This window comes from Rana temporaria, chromosome 8 (assembly GCF_905171775.1).
Source record: "Rana temporaria chromosome 8, aRanTem1.1, whole genome shotgun sequence".
NCBI classification, from domain to species: domain Eukaryota; kingdom Metazoa; phylum Chordata; class Amphibia; order Anura; family Ranidae; genus Rana; species Rana temporaria.
The window spans coordinates 40,631,507-40,653,871 of record NC_053496.1 but is presented as its reverse complement, the minus strand read 5'-3'; the positions used below and the strand labels follow the sequence as shown (position 1 = coordinate 40,653,871).

The window sequence follows — 22,365 nt, the reverse complement described above, 5'->3', positions numbered from 1 at the left end:
AAGATCCCGTTATTGAAGTGGTTAAATAAGCTGAGTATGTTCCAGCTGCATTAAAACAAAAGGTGTGCAATATCTTACTGTTTGTTTTGCTGAGACTTGTAGTCCTTCAGCTTCTTAAAACCCACAGGCCACCTAGTGAGACATCCAGCGATCCTGAACATTTTAAACATAATTTGTTTAACAATCCAGACAACGTCACTGACTCCCCCCCCCCCCCCTGGCTAGGTGATTTGAAGTGGGTCAATAGCAGAGCAAAATTTGTAACACAGTGATGGTGATGTCACGCCGTAATTACTATAACACCGTAACAGACGCGTTTTAGGACAATCAGCCATAATCGCTTTTCTATGACCGTGCAACTGTCAGGATGACTCAGCCAGCTCTTCTCTTGTATTTTTGGTGAAACAAACTGAGTCCGGCTTCAGAACCATATCTTTTGTCAGGATTTCTCTTTCTGTAGTGGGCATATAAACCGTGTGCGTCATCCACGATCACTTACAATCAGAAGGGTCTTACGCAGAGCTTTTTTTCTTAAAAAATAGGTGCAGGAACTCAACCACGACCCCGTTCAGATTTCAAAAACAGTAGAAGGGTTTTAAAGGGGCATTAAATACCAGGATTGCATTACATACAGAGTGCAGAGTTCAGGGGGTTACACACAAAGTGCAGAGCTGTCACTTGTAAACACAGAAACCAGACTTCTGTGTTTACAAGTGATTGTGGTGAGCAGGCACCAAAGGGTCTGAGCCAGAGGTGGTGGAACTGAGTTTCCCCAAGTTCCCCCTGAAAAAAAGCCCTGGTCTTACGTACAGGAGCTGGAGGAAACTATCAGGGGTTATATCCACCAGTCAAACTGCAGCTTCCCCTTTTCAAGTACAAAGAAACAGGCTGAGGTTATGTGGCCCCCTGTCCAAAAATTGTAATTTCCCCCCCTGTCCAAATCCAGGTTTTACCATTCATGTACACATGGCCGCCCCCAACTACTCTCCTCTTCCCCCTTGCTCAAGACTATGTCCACCCTTTCCGCCCCCTCCTCCATTCACAGAAGCTGTACTTTAGCTTCCAGCAAAAAAATAAATAAATTATCTATGAATGGAGGAGGTGGAACTTTTATTTATCCACCCATCAGCCATTTATATGTAGCACTACCCCCGAAGGAGCTGCTGGTTTGTTTTGGGTGGCATGTTACCTCGTGTTCCTCTGCCATCTAGGGGTATTTGATGAGAGTTGTAGTAATGGAATGTCCACACAAATGGTGTCTTTTTCTGCGCTCTTTATTACCCAGGTGCAGGGATGGACTGGCCATTGGGACCACAGGGAGTTTCCCGATGGGCCGATGACTCAGTGGGCTGGCTTCAGTGGCAGCGGCCTGGGAGTTTCTCACTTCTGCCTAATCTTGTCCCATAAGGGGGGGCACCAAACTGATCTTTTGCCCCGGGAGAAATAATGTCTAGTTTCCCCACTGGTACTGCCTATAAGAATACCAGTACCAGCCGTTCTACTCTAATAAAGTAAAACGGCTAGTGGCTAGTGAAGGGGGAGAGGGGGCTTGGGTGGCCGGGGGGGGGGTGCGGGAGTTGTCTGGCCGCTGTGGGAGAGACCTGTCAAAGTGGGCCAGTCTGGATGAAGTCCAGGGCCAAATTTTTGTCCCAGCCCTGCCCAGGCGGGTAACAACAGTAGAACTTGGTGAAGAATAGAGATTTAGCAGAAATGGAAATAACAGATTCAGGTGGAAGTAATAGGGAAACAGTCCTGCTTCCAACAACACTTTCTTTTTCACCACTCCAGCCAGAGTGGGTATAGCGCACCTGGACAGGCCTCTCTCACAAGCCTGGCAGCCAGAGTGGGTATAGCGCACCTGGACAGGCCTCTCTCACAAGCCTGGCAGTCAGAATGTCACTAGGGGAAAAGTCTCTGCCACAGACCCTCCCTATGATTGAAACGCCAGAGATAATCTTTCTTAGCAGACTTGACACCTGAATCTCCTTCAGGTAGTTTAGTAGGTGACCGACTGATAGGCGACCGACGTCCAGCCTCTCAGCACCCGGTTACCTTGGTGCCCGGTGGATGGTCGAAACCCTTTTGGATCGCCAGCCTCTCTTGGCAATCATCAGGCAGACTCCCCACCGAACAGCTTCCTCTAGCAGGACTAACGCTTGGGACCTCTTTAGATTCGGGACCCAGTCGATCACTGGGCCCCAGCCACAGCTCAAATGTTCCGGACCAACGTGGTCCTGGAACCAGGAACACCGTGTGGCACGCACACCCCGGCCCGGAAGGCCATTTCGCCGGAGTGCCGTGGTATGGCTACCCTGAAGGTGAGCGCCACACGTGGAGAAGACCCAGGAAAATGGCGTCTGCCTCATAAATATCCTCTCCCAGCATGCCCAGCAAGGAAACCCTCCTCCTGATAGGCTGCTGGGAAAAAGCATCCAAATCTCTGACTCCACTGCTGCCACGTACTGACCTGGGGTGTGATCACCCCAAAAACAACAGCATGAACCCAAAGTACAGCCAAAGCTGAGACAGAGGCTTAAAAATTTGAACTGATTAACCTGGCCAGAGTTACTTAACTCTCTGACCCGATCTAAATTTACACTAGCACCGGTTCTGGAAGTAACCAGGCGCTACATATAAAACACTTTTCATAGTACAGATTCTATGAATGGAGGTGTGGGGGGGGGGGGCTGAAAGGGTGGGCATAGTGGTACAGCAGCTGTATGATGTATTTTATGTATAAAGATGCATGTAAGTCAAACAGATCTTTTGTATTGAAGGAAATAAATAAAGAATAATTAAACTAAAAAAAAGGAACAGTCCCTCAAAGTCAGGGACACTTGGGAACTATGCACTTTCCCGCACTTCCTGTATTCCTGCCTAGGCAAGAATGATGTATTGATTTGCCCACAGCCTCTTAGTATGGAGGCCTTGGGGTACTTTCCAGCACAAGCACCATGCTGTGTCATCAGGGAGCTGGCCATCTCTTCCAGGCTCATGCAGCCAGCTCCCTGATGACACTCCAGCACACATGTGCATTATCGGAGAGGGGAGGGCACTGCAAAAACCCAAGAGTGTCAGCTCCCAAACTGCGGGGCTGGATGAGCAGCAGATGATGCCTAGAACATTGCTGCATTCAAATAGCATGTGAATATATTTTTTTCTTTTTATGGATAATCCAGCTCAGAATGTAGGAGGGGAATAAAAAAAAAAACATGGGGTTCCTCTTTAAAGGGCACTCCAGGCTTGTGCATGGTTTTCATGTACTGAGGCGCTCTGCGTTTAGGGCAGCGCAATTATTTTGTACCGCAAAGCAAGACAATAACGCACCGGCATTTTCGCTAACTGTTTGTGCATTGAGAATGTGCACTGGCCACTTCTGTATGTGTGCCTTGGGATGTCAAATGAATGGCGCTATACACATAGTTCCGTGCGGTTAAATGCGTGCTTTGCCGCGCATTACCGCAAAGCTCAAGTGCAAAGCCAGCGTATGTGTTGCAGCGTTGGCATTAAGGGGGTGGAGAAGACTACATCTCGCACAGCAACTAGGCAGTGCCGTCGCTATAGGGGTGTGGACCATACCCGTGTAACACCCGCCAGAGGGGTGATACCATCAAGTAGGAACTGATATCCGACTGCGATGGTATCACCCCTGTCTGTGATAGCGAAACTAGCCTGCCCAGCACCCTGCAAGGGCATGGTAGCAGGCTAGACAGGAGAGAGCCCGATGAGGGGGAGGGTGGCACCAGAGAGCTCGATGGGGGAGAGGGTGACACCAGAGAGCCCGATGGGGGGAATGACACCAACCCTAGTGACTCTACTGCAACTAGGCACCCCTGCTGCCCATAAGGAGACAGGCAGCCAGGTATTACCCAGTGGATAAGCATGCATGGAGAGAATGGTCTGATGTTGTATACCTGTAGGATAGCGAGCCCCATACATGGAAAGTTTAAGTGCTGCTGATTGAGGCTCCATGAGACAAGAGTGACAGCAGACAGACAGATGACAGATAGGCGGCATATACACAGAACTACAGACACAAAACATCAAACCCAATGACTGTAAACAGACAGGTCACACAGATAGCCTGAAGGATCAGTTGACACACCACAGGAGTCATCAGAAGGGTGCAAGGATCCGGCAATACAACCCACATCATGCAGGACTCAGCCATGCTTCCATCACTCTGTCATTGTGGCCAAGAATGTGCGCTCATGGCGTTTTCCTTATTGTGGGGCAACTAAAACAATTGCATGGGTAATTTTTTTTTTTTTATATATACAATCAGTTCCATATAGTTCTTATCAATGTGCCATTTTTGCAGACAATTTAGAAAAAAGAATCTTGCTTATTGAGAATTAGCTGAAGTTTCCCAAAAGCCCAAAAGCTTCCGACGGTCGCATACATCGCGTCACGATTTTCCGAAAGTAGCCGAACGTCGGTGCGCAGGCGCCATATAGAGCCGCACCGACGTTCGGCTTCTTTCGGCTACTCGTAACGCGATGTATGCGACCGTCGGAAGCCTGTCAATCAAATAGGAACGCCCAGTCCCGAAGACCGTACCCGGAAGCGGCGGAGAAGATGCATCTCTAAAACGGTAAGTACTGCTTCGATTTTAAAAAAAAACTACCCGATTCCCCTAGACAAAATGAGCCTCAATCTAATGTTAAAAAAAAAAATTCGGGTGAACTCCCGCTTTAATCTAGGCTTACCTGTAGTAAGAAGTGGGTTAAAGGGGCATACAACCACTTTAAAGGGGCACGGTGAAGTGCATTTGAAGTGTTTTTGTAGCGCATTTCCTGAATTTGCAGTGCAGAAAAATGCAGCATGCTCCACTTTTTTTTTTAACTGTGTTGCAATGATGTGAACTATGCCCATAGGATTGCATTGATTTTGAGCTGTATACGCAGTTGGAGTGCAGTTCAAAATGCATCAAACTGCGTTCGCTGTGAAAGGGCCCTAAAAAACAAACACGTGGCCTAAAAAATGCATTAAAGATGACGCAGCCATAAGACCATACAGACAGAACCAAATATTACAGCGCACACATACAAAAATGACATTTAACCCCTGAAAAAAAACGCACTGCGAATACACTGCACATGCAAGACACAGTGAACTCGGAAGCTGTGGTGTAAGCAAACCCCAAAAGAGATTGTATAGAAATTGTACAATCAGATTGTATAGACAGCAGTCAGTGTATGATTTCCATTTGCTGGCAGACTGAAGGTAGACAGGTTCTCTTTCCTCTGATCAGCGCAGCCCGCTGTGTGCATGGACTGAGCTCGGCTCACAGCTCCCTCTAGCGGGGGAACTCTCCAAGAAGGAGGAGGGGGCGGAGCCACACACAACTCCATGAATGAAACCCTGACTCTCCATATATGGGCAGTGACGTCACGGGCGGGCGGCCCGATGAGATATAAGCGGCGTACGCGGGATCCCCCGGAGCGGAAGTGTCATTTAAAGAGCTTGTGAAAGCGGCGGCAGCGGAGCAAACATGAAGGTCACCTCTATAGAGAGTCGGCGGCTACACCGGCTGATCAGGAAGGAGTTCTCCCGGTGCCTGGTGCTGGACTGCCGCCCTTATCTGCCCTTCAGCGCCTCCAGCGTGCGGGGATCCCTCAACGTCAACCTGAATTCCGTGCTGCTGCGCCGGGCCCGGGGGGGAGCCGCTCCGCTGCACTTCGTGGTGCCCGAGGAGGGGGCCCGCTGCCGGCTCCGGGACGGACAGGTTTCGGTGGTGGTGGTCCTGGATGAGCGGAGCCAGAGGTGGCAGAAGCTGAAGAAAGAGAGCCCGGCTCATATCGTCCTCACCACCCTGAGCAACCTACCGGGGGCGCCCCGCATCTGCTTCCTGAAGGGTGAGTGTCCGAGGAGGGGATCTACTACCTACCGGGGAGGGGATCTACTACCTACCGGGGGATCAACTACCTACAAGGTGGATCAGGGCATATGCTACCTACCGGGGAGGGGATCTGCTACCTACCGGGGGGATCAACTACCTACAAGGTGGATCAGGGCATATGCTACCGACCGGGGAGGGGATCTGCTACCTACCGGGGAGATCAACAACCTACAAGGTGGATCAGGGGATGTACTACCTACAAGGGGGAGAAGAGATATAATAACCTGCAAGGGATCTCCCTCCTATAGGGGATCTGATACCTTTATAGGGGGTAACTGATGCTTATAGGGGATCCTATACCAATAGAAGCCTCTACATCCTATAGTGGGATTGATGGGATCTACTACCTATAAAGGGAATCTGATGTCTATAGGGGATCTGCTACCTATGGGGGATCTGGTGACTATTAGAATCTAATACTTATGGGGGTGTCTGGAGCTCCAATCTATAGGGGATCCGATGCCTATAGAGGGGATGAAGTGGATCTGATGTCTATTGGAGGGATATGACACTTTGAGGGGATGGGGAGGATCTGATACCTACAGGGAGTTGTAATTTCTACTACCTATAGGAGATCCAATACTTGGAGGTGATCTGAATTCCATAGGGGGAATACTAGGGGGTCTACTACCTATAGGGAAACTAATACCTTAAGAGGATGGTGGTGATCTGATTTACATAGGAGGAATCTGATCATATAGGTTCAACTAGATGGACTTGTGCCCCCCCCCCCCCTTGTTTTTTTTGTGTGTGTCTAACTATGCGACTATATAAGGGGTCTACTACATATAGGAGATCTAATACCTAAGAATTGAGGTGATCTGATTTCTATAGGGTGTTCTGATCATATAGGGCAATGTTTCTCATCTCCAGTCCTCAAGTACCCCCAGCAGGTCATGTTTTCAGGCTTGCCATTATTTTACACAGGTGATTTGATCAGTATTACTGCCTTAGTAATTGCCATTTCACTTGAGGGTGAATCCTGAAAACCTTACCTGTTGGGGGAACTTGACTGGAGTTGAGAAACATTGATTTGGGGAATCTAATGCCTAAATAGGATGGCAGTGGTATGATTTCTATAGGGGAATCTGATCGTATAGGGGGGGCTACTACCTAAAGGGCTTTTAATAACTAGAGGGGAATCTGATGCATATAGGTGGTCTGAAAAAGGTTTACTCCCAACAAACTGACATGAGCATTGCCACCATCCCGAGTATATAGAAAAATGAATACCTCAAAAATGGGATTTTAAGGGCAATGAAAATAATATACAAAAAAGTATAAGTAAATCTAGAAAAATATAATATTTAATTTCACGAAAAGTAAATTAAATATTATATTTTTCTATATTTACTTATACTTTTTTGTATATTTTCATTGCCCTTAAAATCCCATTTCTTTGAGGTATTTTTTTTTTTTTTTTGCATATAGGTGGTCTAATGCCAATAGAGGGGATATAGATATGATGCAGGTAGAGGGACTAAGGTGCCTATATGAAGGTGGCAGGGTATGTGGTACCTATAGGAGGCATGGAGGAGATCTTATTCTTTTATAGAAGGAATGGAGGGGTATCTAATGCCAATAGAGGGGATATAGATATGATGCAGGTAGAGGGACGAAGGTGCCTATATGGAGGTGGCAGGGTATGTGGTACCTATAGGAGGCATGGAGGAGATCTTATTCTTTTATAGAAGGAATGGAGGGGGATTTAATGCCAATAGGGGGATGAAGCTGGAGATCTCCACCTGAAGGGTGTATGTCTGGTAGGGAAGACAGAGGGGATCTGCTTGCTGGTGTATGCCCTCTATAGAAGTGTAATGTGGGGGATCTGCTCCCTGGAGCATGTGACCTTATGGGGGTGGTGGGGATCTGCTCCAGAGGATGACCACTAACCAATGTGTCTTTTGAAATGGAGATAACCTGGTAACAAAAACATCCTTCCTATATCTGCTACATTGGAGCATATGTCTTTGTATCAAGCGTGACTCATTTCCTCCACCTGGAACACAATTGGGGAAGAAAACCCTGGATAATACTTTGTATACTGTGTACAATTAAACAGCCAATATTTAACATTCTGTGCTCTTCATTGCCTGGCTTTAGACTATTTATATCCCTTATTGATTTTAGATGTTGGAGTGAAGTATTTTAGAGTAGTACACAATTATTTCACTTATTTGATCCTGGCTGGATCTTTAGTCCTACAGATTTGTCTGTATATTTTTCTTTTTGATGTTTACTGATATACATAAATATTGTGTCTGAGTCTAGCCTTATTTATGACTATTTATGATCGTTGATAACAATCCTAACAATTACTGATGAAAAAGTGATTTTATTTGGGAACTATTTTTAGTTTAGGGATGTCAGCAATGCTAAAACTATTGCCTTGTATCATATTTTGCAGATAAATTGTGATATTTCAGTTATGACTTGGTTGTCTCAGATGAGGTGTCTACTTCCCCATATTGTAGATTTAGAATCTGTCATTTGATTTCCAGGATTCTGAAACTGATAATGTGGAGAGGAAACGAGCTCATCCTGTATATGGCACAGGAAGCAAACTACAGCCAACCACGCACAATACAATGTGACTGTACAGTCTTTAGCTAGACCAACAGCTATGTAGACAAAGTGCCCTTTTTTTTCCTTTTTATTTTCTTTTCTCATTATACAAAAAAATGCACAAGTTCGTTTATCATGACTTTATCATTACTTTTTTTTTTTTTGTACATCTACTTTTTTTTCCCCATAGTATCAGAAAATATAACATGACAATCGACCCCTCATCCTGCTCCTAAACAGATGTAAAGTCATTTATAAGATTTCAAGGCATCAAGGGGGGAACCTATATTTTTAGGATGCCTTCTTGATTGGATACAAACTGGAAAGTTTAGGTACATTTTCATATTGCATAGTTTTATTTATTTTTTTGTTAAATCTAAAGGCGATTGTACATAAAATATATTCTACAGTGAGCATAAGTGATTGACAATTGTTTGAATTCAGCATAAAATCTGATTGTGCAGACCAAATTAGTTTGCGCAATGCTTTGCAATATAGAGGGAGACTGTACAATTATAATACAGTTCAAGACCAGGGTTTGGAGAGCCCTGCTCATAAGAGCTTACAATCTAAAGGGCTTGTACATTGCAGCTTTATGATTTAGTGTCATTTTAGTGCAAAGACGGTGCGCAATATTTGTTTGTGGTGAGGAAAACATACTTAATTTTTAGGACCAAAAAAATGTTTAAAGTGAAAAGTCAATGCAGGATCTGAACAAGCGATTGTAAATGAATGAATTGGAGAGGGGGGGGGATACTGGAACATTTGTGTCAAGAGTTGAATGTCGTTTTCATCAGGATGTGTCATAAATAGTCTCATCAGCTGCAGGAAGAAGCCGTTTAATTGAATCATCTCTATTCCTTTGCTGTAAGGGGTTAATGGCACACAGTAGGATGTGGATCTCAGCTGTACCTACAATGGGTGCAATAATCTGCAGCTTGTTAATAGGGCTGTAAAATCATCACCCCCTGGGGGGAGGCAGCTTCCCCTGGTAGGATATGGCTTGTTAGGATGAGGTTAGTGGCAGGTCAGGAGGGGGGTTGTAGTTGTCCTTGCAGTTTGTCACATTTAGGATGCAAATAGCAGAGGTGTTATGTAAATTGCACAGCAGCATTGTTGATAAGGCTGGGAAGTGGTCTGGTTGATTGAGCTGGCTCCTGGGCTTATCTGGCACTTGGCTACTGATCTGGATCTGTCTTATGTACTAGCTTGTCTGTTTAGTGGATTACTAGTGAGTTATCTAATGTATTTTTGTCTGCTAAGCTGGACCCAGACACTAGGGGGAATCTGGAAGGGCAGGCACAATCGGACCAATAATGTGGCCCAACCAGGTCTAATCATTGTTTGATATTGATAACACAAGACGATGCATGTGCAATAATTTCGTTGCAAGTTTGTGGGGTGAAAGAACCCTTACAGCTAAACTCTAGACCAATAGGATCATTATTTTTAAAACATTTTTTTTAATGCGCACAAATATCCAAATGGCCTCCTTGTAGTCCCTGTAAAGAAGAGCTGGAGCATGAGGAAAAGCCATACAAGGAACCAATAGGGTTAATTGCCGAAAGGCAATTGGACTGCACTGTGCAAGGGCATTTGCTCCAGAGTTTTAGTAAATGAGGTGAAGCTTTACTTTGCAAAGAATACCCAATCGCATGCAAGGAAAATTAAAAAAAAAAAAAAAAACCTTTGCTTGCACATGATTGGATGACGGCAGAGCTCTCCCTCATTTATTAAATGCTGTAGCAAAGTGCCTTTAATCAACCCCTTTTTTAAATTTTTAATACTGGTACTTCTGTAGCGCCGTTTATTTTTGCAGCTCCTTACACATATATATTGTACATTTACGTTTGGGGGGGGGGGGATAAAAATAAAGCGGTACCTTGGGACCGATCTGTTGGGCACCCTTTATTTATTGCAGGTACTTGTATAGCCCTGTCAATTTATGCAGCGCTTTGCATGTTGATATGGTACATTCACATCAGTCCCTACCCTCAAGGAGCTTACAACCCAAGGTTCTTAACACACATTCATACATATAATGGGGCCAATTTAGGCTGGGTTCACACTACTACACTACTTTCATCCTACTTTGCTCTGTGTTCAATGTTTCCCTATGAGAGCATCTTGTAGCGTCCTACACAAGTCGGTCCGACTTTGAAAATGCTCCCTGTACTACTTTTGGTCCTACATTGATCCTACTTCAGGCCCATTGAATATCATTGAAGTCGGACCAAAGTAGTATCCTGTTCATGAAAGTAGGATGGATGTAGGACCAATGTAGGATAAATGTAGGACCAATGTAGGATAAATGTAGGACCAATGTAGCAGAGCAAAGTAGGATGAAAGTAGTGTGAACCCAGCCTAAGACAGCATCCTATTAACCTACCAGCATGTCTTTAGAGTGTGGGCGGAAACCGGAGTACCCAGAGGAAACCCACGCAGGCACAAGAACATGCAAACTCTAGGCAGATGGTGTTGTGGTTAGGATTCAAACCAGCGACCCTTTTTGCTGCTGGGTGACAGTGCTAACCACTACACCATTGGCCAAAGCATGCACGTTCACACTGATCTTCCATGAGAAAAATCAGTTGGTGACCTGACCAGATCTTGTGCCCTTGGTGGTTAGATTATATAGTCGGTGCTGTAACTGTCATTTTTGCTGCTTCCTTTTTTTGGCGACACAACAAAAATGTCAAATCTCAATTGCTGACAGGTGTGGCGGGGGAAGGGATTGTACTCTGATTTTAGTTGTTTTACCTAATGTGTATAATGGAACGTTTGCTTCGGTTTATAGCGGTCCCTTTTAATAGCGGCTGTACTGTAACCGTTTAATTGAATGAAAGGGTTGTCCATTGATGTTCCCAATTCAGTGAATTGTAATTAGCACTGTCAGATCTCCTCCCCTTGTCCTAGGTTACCTTCCTGCCACCCCCCAGCACAGGAGGAAAAATTGCTAATCGCCTCCTATTGACTCCCTGCAGGTCCTTTATCCCATGAGCCGGGATTAAGGCAGGGCAGATGGGACGGTCTGGAACAGCCTGCTCTGGTGGCAATTACCATCACACAGGAAGTGATTGCATTGCACTGATGTGTCACCACCTAGATGATGATCACTGTATTCTGTAAACAGCTTGATTATATTATTAGTTTGATGTACTAATAATAAACCCATGTATATGAAATAAGTGTTATATAACTGTCCCTTTCTTTGTGAACAGGGTGTAGGTACATTGGGAGGTCAGGGACTTTCTGCTGTGTAATGTTGAGTGTTGCATGAGTCAATGAAGTAGCAATTTTATATATAAAGATCCTTTGTTTTTCCAGAATGCTTTAGAACAAAACTTGAATCTGATTTGTACATCACCTATGAGTCAATTGTGTGAATTTATAGTATGTAAGAAGCTGTGTAGATTGGCACTAAATACCTATAAGGGTTCACTTACTAAAACTGGACCACTCAGAATATGATGCAGCTGTGCAAAGTAGCCAATTGGCTTTTAACTTCAGATTGTTCAATTTTATACTTTGGCAAAAAAAAAAAAAAACTGGAAGCTGATTGGTTTCTGTACAGAGCTGAACCAGTTTTTGCACTCCAGTTTTAGTAAATCAACCCCAATGTTTCTATGGCACTTTCAGGATTAACCTATTTTTCCAATTGGAAAATGTGACTCTTGGGTGAAAACTGAATCCATAAACAAGAAGTGTTTGCTGTACTTGTATTCGGCAAGGGAACTGCTGAGGTCTAGCAATATTAAAGTGATTACCGAAGATCAAGCTGTGTATCATTGAGCAAAAAGGCTTCTTGCATAAATCCTGCGTTTAGGCTGGGTTCACACCATTGCGGAACCCACATCCAATAGCAATAGCAGGAGATTTTGACTGGCTCTCTATGGCAGTTTCTCAACTCCAGTCCTCAAGGCAACCCAACAGGTCCTGTTTTCAGGATTTCCCTCAGATGAAACGGCTGTGGTAATTACTAAGGCAGTGAAACTGATCAAATCACCTGTGCAAATTCATGGAAAGACTGAAAACATGACCTATTGGGGTGCATTGAGGACTGGAGTTGAGAAACACTGCTCTATGGAGCCGGTTCACATATCTCTGCAGCAAGTCTGGTGCGTCTTTTGATCCGTTTCAGGTCTGAATTCAGCCCAGAATTTGGGCTGAAATCAGACCTGAAACGGTGAATGGAGGTGCATCGGACGCATGCTGTGAGCCGGATGCGGTTCATATGTGAACCCAGCCTGAGACCTTTTTTTCCTTTTGAAGACTCATTGTTCAAGGTGAAAATATGAATAGATTATCATTTTACTTCACTGTTGTAACAACTTGTTGTTCTGTCCTGCAGGTGGATTTGAATCTTTTCGCACAGAATACCCAGAATGCTGTGTAGATCAGAAGAGTTTATCGCAGGAAGAAAACGACATCACTCCAAACCACCTTTGCGAGAAGCTCTCCTCCTTCCACAAGCCATCATATGATCAGGTACAGGAGACGCTCCATTTGCCTTTATTTTATGTATTGAGGCGCATACTTGCCTTAAAGTAAACCTGTGCCCAGAATATTTACATATTGTGAACAAAGCAGTAAATGCACTTTAACACAAACCCTCATTTACCTCTGTAGCTATTGGCATTATGGAGAAATTCACCTTCAAGGTTCACAACACACAAATTCCCAACTATTTTCTAAGGCAGAATCTTGGCAGACTGCCATTCCTCTAATATAAAAGCCCAGCAGGTGTTTCTAAGCTGTTTGAAATTGACTGGAAGTTGTGATCTTTGAGGATCATTGCATAGGAAAGGTTTGACATTTCTGTCAGTTTTTTGCGGTCTGTCTTGTTGGGGGAGATTTCACTTCCTGTCCCAAACCTTTAACCGGAAAGGAATGAAAGTTGCTAGTAAGGGCTCTTTCACGGTCCGCTCCGTGTGTCTCCGTTGGCTCAGCGGGGATCCCCGCTCAGCTGTCGGCGGATAGGGCGGTCCCCGCACACAGTGCAGGGACCGCCCTGTCTCTGCTCCGCTGTCCCCTATGGGGAAACTGATGCAGACGGACCGTCTGTCCGTCTGCATCAGTTCCGCTCCGCCGAACGGAAGAAAAATAGGGTTTCTTCCGTTCGGAAAAGCGGATCCCGACTGACGCGGACGCTAGCGTATGCTCCATCCGCTAACGGACGCGTCCCCATAGGGATTCATTACAAGTCCGTTAACGGACTTGTAATGAACGGAAAGACGGAGCGGGCGTCAAAGGGGCCTAAGTGAAAGGAATTCCCTGGTTAAAAAAAAGTGCCCACATTGAAGATCTTGGCTGTGCATACACAAATGGATAAATAAATGACCTCAATGCATCAGAAATCCATTTATAATTCTAAATGCAAACACATTTAGGGAGGAAGATTTTGGCAAAAGATACAATGGCATAAGGGACACGCTGAAGGTAATGTCCCTTGTGGCTTTTTTTTTGGTGGGGGGGGGGGGGTAAACTTTGGCTTTAGGAGGGAACTTTACTCATTGTAAAATTGGACTTTAATCCGTTCTGTCCACCTGCTGAAATACTCGTCTTTCTTTAACAGCTATCATCTCTGTGCCAGATGTCACACAGTCTCACTTAATGTCCCCAACAGGTGTTTGTTTTTTGCAAATGTGTGCCATGGCCCCATCCATACTTACAGCCAAGTAAAGCGCTGTGAAAATTGACTGCCCCATATAACTACCTATAATAAGTCCTACATGGTGGCCTCCAGTGATCCAGCAGAGTATGGCTTACCCATAGAAATGAATGTGGTAGTGGCATCTATGTGCATTTAGAGGTTTTTGTGGGCAGGGCACACAGCAATGATAGCTAGATTAAGAAAGATGTAAGTTGGTGGGCTTCATTCAGGGTAGGTGGGGGGAGTATTTATCTTCAGCATCCACTGAAGTGCCAGTTGTGGTTGACCTGCTCTTCCAAATTATACTAAAAGTTGTTTATATATTTTTGCTTTTCATTTTGTCAGTATAGAGAAGGGCTGAACTATAGGGAAAATTCTCCGTAAACTGTTGTGGAGCAAGCCCTGCAAGGGTTAAGCTTTGTGCAAATGCCTTTCAGCCGTTAAGCTTCGGTCCATTAGCGGGATATGGGCTTGTGAAAGGCCAAGCTTCCAGAGATCAATAGAGATATTATTGCTTCCTGTTTGGAATGTGTGGTGCTGGAGCTTGCCGGGGAGATGGCTGAAAGCAGAAAATAGCCTTTGACTCATCTCCTCTCCCCTATAGATCTGTATATCTTATGGTGCTATAATTGCCCAGGCACCTTCCTGCCGTATCCTCTTTCCACTTAATTATTGATGGCGAGATTGTCCTGGTAGCGGATGTGTAATGGGAAACTCAAGTGCATCTATGACCGTTTAAAATGATGGATGGCAAACCTTCCTATAAACCTAGTGGTGTGGCTTTTCTCCTTTTTGTAAATTGCTGCAAGATATTGAAAGTAAATATACATAAGCGTGACACAAGGGGAGATCTAATGCTATGGCACCTGTGGGGTTACTGTATAGTATGGCATGTATTACAAATGTATTACAATCTCTTGCATTTTTATTTTTTAAGATTGTATGCTTAATAGAGCAGAAAAACAGACTGGTTGCTTAAAAGAAAATTGCACCATATTCTACCACCCAATTCTAGCAATGAAATAAACAAATCTGCGCTGGTCTTATGGTTGGGGTATCTATTGCCAAAAATGTAGTGTTGGATAGAGAAGAGTTAAAACCTGTAAGTCCCCATTGACCATTGTCACGGGGACTGAAAGTAATGCAAAATACAAAATGTTAGTTGTCACTAAAACAAGAATAGAGGGGAAATCTTCCAATAGCCAGTTTTGGTAATGGCTTAAGGGAACTACCTGACTTTGGATTTCCTTGGCTGCTTTCTGTGTCTATAGGGACACAGTGGAACAGAGGACATCAGCATTATGATCTCAATAGGGCCGGTTTTATCTGTAAGATTAGATGTCCAGCACATCCCCCTCCCCTTTACATTAGATATCAAGAGCCACCCCATAATCAGAAGTGGTCACCCACTCTCCCTTACATCAGTGTACCCCCCTTTCCTTATGCTGCTGCTGGGAAGAAGCCGGATGCATTGCTTGAAAGTAGGACCAGAGGAGGGCTGGAGCTCTCCTGCAGCTGCAGGAGAGATGCGAGGGCCACATGAAATGGCCTGGAGGGCTAGATTTGGCCCTTGGGCCTTGTGTTTGACACCTGTGCTATAGGATATGCCATTTTCAGAGGATCATAATAACTTTAAATAAATGCTTGTTAACATACAAAATAAGCGGTGGGCCCTTGTGCTTTGTTTTCTTAGGTGAAAGTAAAACCATACATTTTTTTGCATTTATTCACCACCCTGCCTGACCCTACCAAGAGTGACAATGCGGACTTTTAGCTCTTTTTAAAAAAAAATTGTTTGATATCTGGTAGCAGAAATACTTGCAAAGCAGTTTTGGAGTTATTTTCGCACAAGGAGATAATTTTTTTTGAATGACTGGGCTAATGTTGGTTGATATTCCTCGTGACAGGGCCACCTCTGCTCTTGATGTCAGCTGCACAGTTAAGACCGAGACGGCATATACTTTAGGAGGCTTAAGGGATTAGGGTAACTGACGGCTCCATCTTGTTGTATTCCACAAGAGGTTACAAAGTCAAGTGCGCATCCTGTCAAAAGACTAATTTTGAGATTAGCCAGATTGGGGGGGGCTTTTATAGGAGCTCTTTGCCTGATCGGAGTTATGCTTGAAGGTTCTGTGCTTACCTGAGTTCGGGGTCCTGGGGTAGGAAGCAATGGAGTTTTTTTGTGCCTCTTTCCTCATCTATGTGGGCTGGACGGCAGGAGGTGTGTGGGTTTAATGTGATTCACTGGCTTCTAATTCCAGGGTACAAAGCCAAAGATCACAAATGTAACACAACATTCCATTTTTAGATTGGCGCTGTTTCATCATGAATATTACTCAGTCTTGAAGAACCCACTTTGCTATTCTAGTCACCGAACAATCAATATTAGTGGGTTTTGTGGCAGCTCTGTTCTATGCATGTAATAACATTTAAATGTGTGCGTAATAAAACATTATACAGATATAGCTTCTGACCTAGAACAGCCGCAAGGTCTGACAAACTATAGCTTTTATTTTAGGCTGATCTCCAGCTGTAGTTTCAATTGTAAAAGTGTTCTTTTTCCTAAAATAAAGACTAATACTTGCTTTTTTCTTGCAACATGTGTATTTACATTTACTCTTTCGACAAAAAACTTAGCTTTTGTTATCTTATCTTTTTCAGGGCAGTCCGGTTGAGATCCTTCCATTCCTCTATCTTGGCAGCGCCTACCATGCGTCTAAGTGTGAATTCCTCTCTGGCCTTCGCATTACCGCCTTACTCAATGTCTCCAGGAAGAGCACTGGATACAACAAAGACCAATATGACTACAAATGGATTCCTGTGGAAGACAATCATACCACAGATATCAGTAGCCACTTTCAAGAGGCTATAGATTTTATAGGTGAGTGAAACTGTTCTGGGCTGGTGATAAACTGCTAATTTTATTTTAAAACATTTTCTGCATGAACGTTTCTCATTTTACTAGGTATGAAAATTTCTCAGCCTATGTAGTAGGTTATGTAGTGTAGAACACTGTTCAAAGCTGAGTTCCAGGCAAGCTGCTAAAGGGGGGGGGGGGGGGGGTGATTGATATTTTTGCATAGCCAGCCCTCAGATTTACACAGCTCTGTATTGGCACAGCACTATTTGGCCTAGTTTTTATTCACTGCTGTGGCTAAGTAAAACACATAGGTCTTGTCCCTCTCCCAGCCTGTGACTGGACAGTGAAAGGAGAAGCGGCAGTAAAAAGCTTTAAAAATGCAGCAGACCCGGTACAGTGAAATGTTTAGAAAATGCAATTGGACTACCCATGTCTTCAAAATCTGTATCAAATATGCAAAGGATTCAGACTGGGTTAGCAATTTGGAATCCATGCAGATTAAGTTGTAAAACAATTATATGTAAAGAACTGTCTTGGGTTGATTTCAGGTTACATATAAGAATTTTAAATGTTTCTTTTACTACATAATGGATAGCAGCATAATACAGGGTGCTCAGGGGTTTAAACATTTTTACAACCATCATCCCTTAAAGGCCAACCATTAATTAAAGCCTTTGTGGCTGTTTAGAGAATTCTTCAAAGCTGGACATAAACAGAACAGCTCTGTAATTACAGGATCTGGTGCTCTAACATGGGCAATTTGTCTTCAATAGGAGGTAACTTCTGTTGTGTCTCCAAGGACAAAGCTTGTACCGGCCAATAAAACTGGTTAATGGCTTTGTGACTGCTGACCCCTCTAAATGCCTGGTGGTCAACGGGTACTTTCCTTGGCTTGATTTGTATTCTTTGTTCTTGGGGTGTGTTTAATATACACCTCTGAATGAACTTGGTGGAGGTCAGCCAATGTCCATACAGATGTGTGTTTTTTGTTTGTTGTTTTTTTTTAAGATGCTGTGACTGACCACATGTCATAAGCCCCGGGGGAAACAACCCTCTTTGTGATCAGCAACTTGGGCTTTGTCTCCATGGGTTTTAATGGGAGTGCTATCCTGCACTTGGGCATGCATGGAGTTGAGCACTTGTATATCATTTAAGTGGAGGCAGACCACGAAGCTTTGCATCCAGGGGCCCAATGAAATTTGGACCTACTGTTTGAGGAGTTGAAAATCTGATGGTCATGCTGTGTTTTGCTACATCACTAAAAAGTAGGAGAGATTGTGTTTTGTTAAATTTTCAAATCTTCAGTTCTAAATCATCATGCATGCATAGGACTAGAAGCACATGTATTGTTCTGCACAGGTGTTGTGTTCATACAGTTGTATTTATGTGTAATTTTGATCTATCTGCAGATACTGTGAGACACTCTGGAGGCAAAGTCCTAGTCCATTGCGAGGCTGGCATCTCTAGGTCGCCTACCATATGTATGGCCTACCTCATGAAGACCAAACTGTTCCGCCTGGAGGAGGCCTTTGAGTACATCAAACAACGCCGCAGCCTTGTATCGCCCAACTTCAGCTTTATGGGCCAGCTCCTTCACTACGAGTCTGAAATCTTCTCTTCCAAACCCAGTGGCCCCCTCATGTCTTGCAAAAGGGACACGGTTTCCTTCTTCGCCGAGGACATGAACATTGGCCAGCACTTTGAGGGGTCTTGTTTCACTTTCCCCACTTCTGTCTTGACCCCTGTTCCTCTCAGGTCTCCTGTACACCAACTGAAACTCAGTCCAATCACTGCGACTTCTTCCTGCTGACATGTGCCCGTAGAGATGGTGGACTAAACTGTGAATACAGACTTTAAAACAAAGTGCAATACAATAGACGGTGTCACTAGTCTATGGCACGCGATGTGCCAACCTACGAGTTGCATCCTATGCTTTAAAGACTTTACGTTCGCTGTTCCAGAACTTGGATTAAGTTTACAAACATGGATACGTCCTGTTGCAGTTACATTTTCTCTCAGTAGAAGTTGTATTTTGACTGTCCTCTCATAAAATTGAGGGTATGGAATTTTACCCTATTAATAGAGGATTGTTCTAGCACAAACCCATGCAGTGTACTCTAATTTGATAGGTCTGCGTAGCAATAAGTTGTGTAGAATCTGGGATGTTTACGTTCAATGTAGGGTGAGTGGTAGGTGAAAGACAACCTCATACACTGCAACTGGTAGTGTAACTATTGAGGTGTTACAGGTGTCCAGTGCTGGGTTCTTGCCGGCTTTGTGAAGTAGGTGGAGGACGATGCCATTCCTTTGCTCACATCCTCCTTGGGGCACTTGCCCCAGAGTACCTGGAGTTAAAAATGTCTGTCAAGGCCCAACACAATCTCCCCTAAGATGACTTGATGAGAAAGAACTACTTATTACATTCGAAAACGTGTTGACATTCCCTTGCTTGCACAAAGATATTGCATATTTATAGAACTGAGCTGTACCATTTGGCTAAAGGAGGCTGAAGATAGCTGGTGGTATTCCACAGGAATACTAGAAAGTCTTGACAGGCACTGGAAAAATTACTCCCCACCATAGGTGTGCGCAGCGTATTGCATTAGGGTGTGCACCCCAAAGCTCAAGCACACACTACTGATCACTCACGATGTTCATTGAGAAAGGAAAGGGGATGGTCAATTACATATTTACCAGCCCCTTCCTCCACTCATCCTAAAACATCCCTGCAGCAACAGCTGGCGGGAGAGGAGGGAAGCTGGTAGCACTGCAGGGAGAAGGGGGAGCCAGGGCAATAGGGGATCTGTGCTGTAAAGGGTGATTAGGGTGTGCCTGTGCGCACGCCTATGCTCCCCACACTGCACATTCAGTATTGAAAAGTTCTGAAACTGTTGCATATTATGTGAATTTTGGCATTCTTGACAATACTTTAAGTTTTTTTTTTTTTTTTTACACTTAAAGCAGGAAGATTTGGATCCTCGAACGGTCTTTACGGCTGTCTTTCTGAATGATTAAGGCTTCATTTCCATGGACGTTTTTATAGCCACTTTTCTGAGTGTTTTTTGCAGCTTAAAAACGGCTCTCCATGTTGGTCTATGGCCTCATGCCCACCATGACGTTTTTGAGCTGTAGATGGCTGAGCCGTTTTTAAGCTGCAAAAAAAAACCAGGACCAGTGTGTTCTGAAGCTCCAGCTTTAGAGCTGTAAAAACGACAGACGTTAAATGTGCAAAAAACGCTACTGCAGCGTTTTTGAGCTCCAGCTAAAAAAAAAAACATGGACAGGCGTTTTTAAGCTGTAAAATAGGCTAAAAAAAGTGGCTGTAAAAACGTCCATGGAAATGAAGCCTAAATGTCTTCTGTCTACTTCCTGTTGTAGTGACTGATGCCACTTGGAGTTCAATTTGCCCCGGGAGGAGGGGTTTAAGATGCCAATAAATATTAGAGGTTCTAACACTTCACAAAACAGCATAAAATATTTTTGCTTCTCTTTAAAACCTTTCCTACAAACAACCCGAATTTGGTGTCCCTTTCTGATAAATCTTGCCAATTTGTTCAATATATCAAAATCTGGGCTTTGTTTGTAAAGGGAAGCAAAATGTTTGTATTGTTTGCAGCCACGAATGAGAAGGAAGCGCCCAGTCTTCCATTCTGGAATGGTAAATATAATTGGGTTACAATTTGTAGCAAATGGCTGTTTGTTAAAAAAAATCACCTAGTTATCTTCACTTTAAGTGTTGGCTTTCAAGAATAAAAAAAAATAATGCATGATGAAGCCCATTAAAATTCCAACATTGTAAAAAAAAAAAAAAAAATCTGAAAGATCCTGTAAGCTGGGCTGGCTTGGCATTTGCATGTCCAAATGTATAGGGAACAATGCACTAGTTATGTTAAATAACAAGCAATATTTAAAGGTCCTGATGGTGTTGGGGCAGCCTTGGTGACCATACATAGAAGAAAAATTCTGTGGATATTCCAGATCCTAAGCGTTGGGTAGAACCTTAAGAATTAATATAAAAATTTGATGGTTTATCACTTTCATGTCTTTTTGGCCACTTTCAAAAAAATCCAGGCTATTTGTACACAACAGATGTTAGAAATTCTAAAGCTTTCTATTTTTTGGGCTTTGTATGGTCCACAGAACCCCTAAATCATAAAAATATATATTTTTAGAATGCACATGCTTCCAGTTCTGGAGTCAAATGTGAAGTGTAATTTCAAGGCACAAAAAATAGGCATGGTGATATCAAAAAAATCTTACTGGACAATCCTGCCCCGTGTATGGTCACCTTAAGGCTGTTGATTCAAAGGCTGTGTTGGTTAACACTGGAATGTTTACTATTAACCTTTTGGCTGCTGGAAGAATATAACTGATTTCAGCAATAAAGAGGTCACTATTACTACTGTATACAGATGAGTTGTTGCTCCATATCAGAATATTACAAGGTACCATGCAATAACTTGTTTTGTCTTTGTACTTTTATGTTGAAGGTTTAACCTTCTTTGTGCCAATAAATGTGCTTTTCTTATTTAAATTTAAAAAGTTTGTGGCTTTTTCTTGAGAAAGTTGGTGTTATAAGGCTGAAGAGCATAAATATGGTTTATTATCCTGTTAAATTTCTGACCCATTAGCTTTTATTAAAGTCTAAATTCAGGTTTCCCATGAGTTTTGTATGTTTCATACAGTATACAGTGTGTGGGCTGTGCCTAGGCACACCCTAATTGCCCTATGCGCATTAACATTGTTGTACTGTGTGCTGATCTCCCTCTTACCAGCTGTGCCATAAGTGCTTGTGTATTTTTCAGATAGAGTTCAGATGTGTTTGAGCTTTAGGCCTCATGTACTTTGATGCTGGTAAATGGACATTTAGGAGCAGTTGGGCATTTTTTTAACTGCTCCTGAACTCTCCTGTTATCTTATCTGTACATGTACACAGGGTTGTTAAAGCCGTGGTTCCCCCTTAAAAACAACTTTTTTTTTATTCCACTGGCCCCCCACATTACAATCGAATTAAGGCTCTTATTTTTTTTTTTTTGCTGCTGTACATACCTTGATACAGCATCTTCACCCGTGCATCCGGGTTGCGAGTCCCGCGGGAGTGGGCGTTCCTCACATGTGTTTGATTGACATTTTTCCCAAAAACGAGCTCCCCCCGTTCGGCTCCTTTCGCCAATCGTGACGCGGCTTGCGCGACGGGGGGAGAGCTAGTTTTTGGGCAAAACGTCAATCAACAGCATGTGAGGAACGCCCACTCCCGCGGGACTCGCAACCCGGATGCACGGGTGAAGATGCTGTATCAAGGTATGTACAGCAGCAAAAAAAAAATAAGAGCCTTAATTCGATTGTAATGTGGGGGGCCAGTGGAATAAAAAAAAGTGCGGCCCT

At 43.7% G+C, this 22,365-nt stretch overlaps 1 protein-coding gene across 1 annotated transcript; it reads left to right on the top strand.

Moving 5' to 3' along the window:
• The first annotated feature begins 5,428 nt into the window (after nt 1-5,428).
• On the top strand, nt 5,429-19,510 carry DUSP5 (dual specificity phosphatase 5). The gene is made up of 4 exons (XM_040361640.1): nt 5,429-5,858; nt 12,819-12,955; nt 16,782-17,001; nt 18,390-19,510. The coding sequence occupies exons 1-4, from the start codon at nt 5,495-5,497 to the stop codon at nt 18,788-18,790; spliced, it is 1,122 nt and encodes a 373-aa protein (XP_040217574.1). The 5' UTR covers nt 5,429-5,494; the 3' UTR covers nt 18,791-19,510.
• The last annotated feature ends 2,855 nt before the right edge of the window (nt 19,511-22,365 follow it).

Excerpts from the sequence above, each read along its gene's own strand:
- DUSP5 (XM_040361640.1), top strand. The coding sequence starts at position 5,495 with ATGAAGGTCACCTCTATAGAGAGTCGGCGGCTACACCGGCTGATCAGG. Across the intron at positions 5,859-12,818 it reads CCGCATCTGCTTCCTGAAGG|GTGGATTTGAATCTTTTCGC; the intron begins GTGAGTGTCCGA and ends TCTGTCCTGCAG. Across the intron at positions 17,002-18,389 it reads AGAGGCTATAGATTTTATAG|ATACTGTGAGACACTCTGGA; the intron begins GTGAGTGAAACT and ends ATCTATCTGCAG.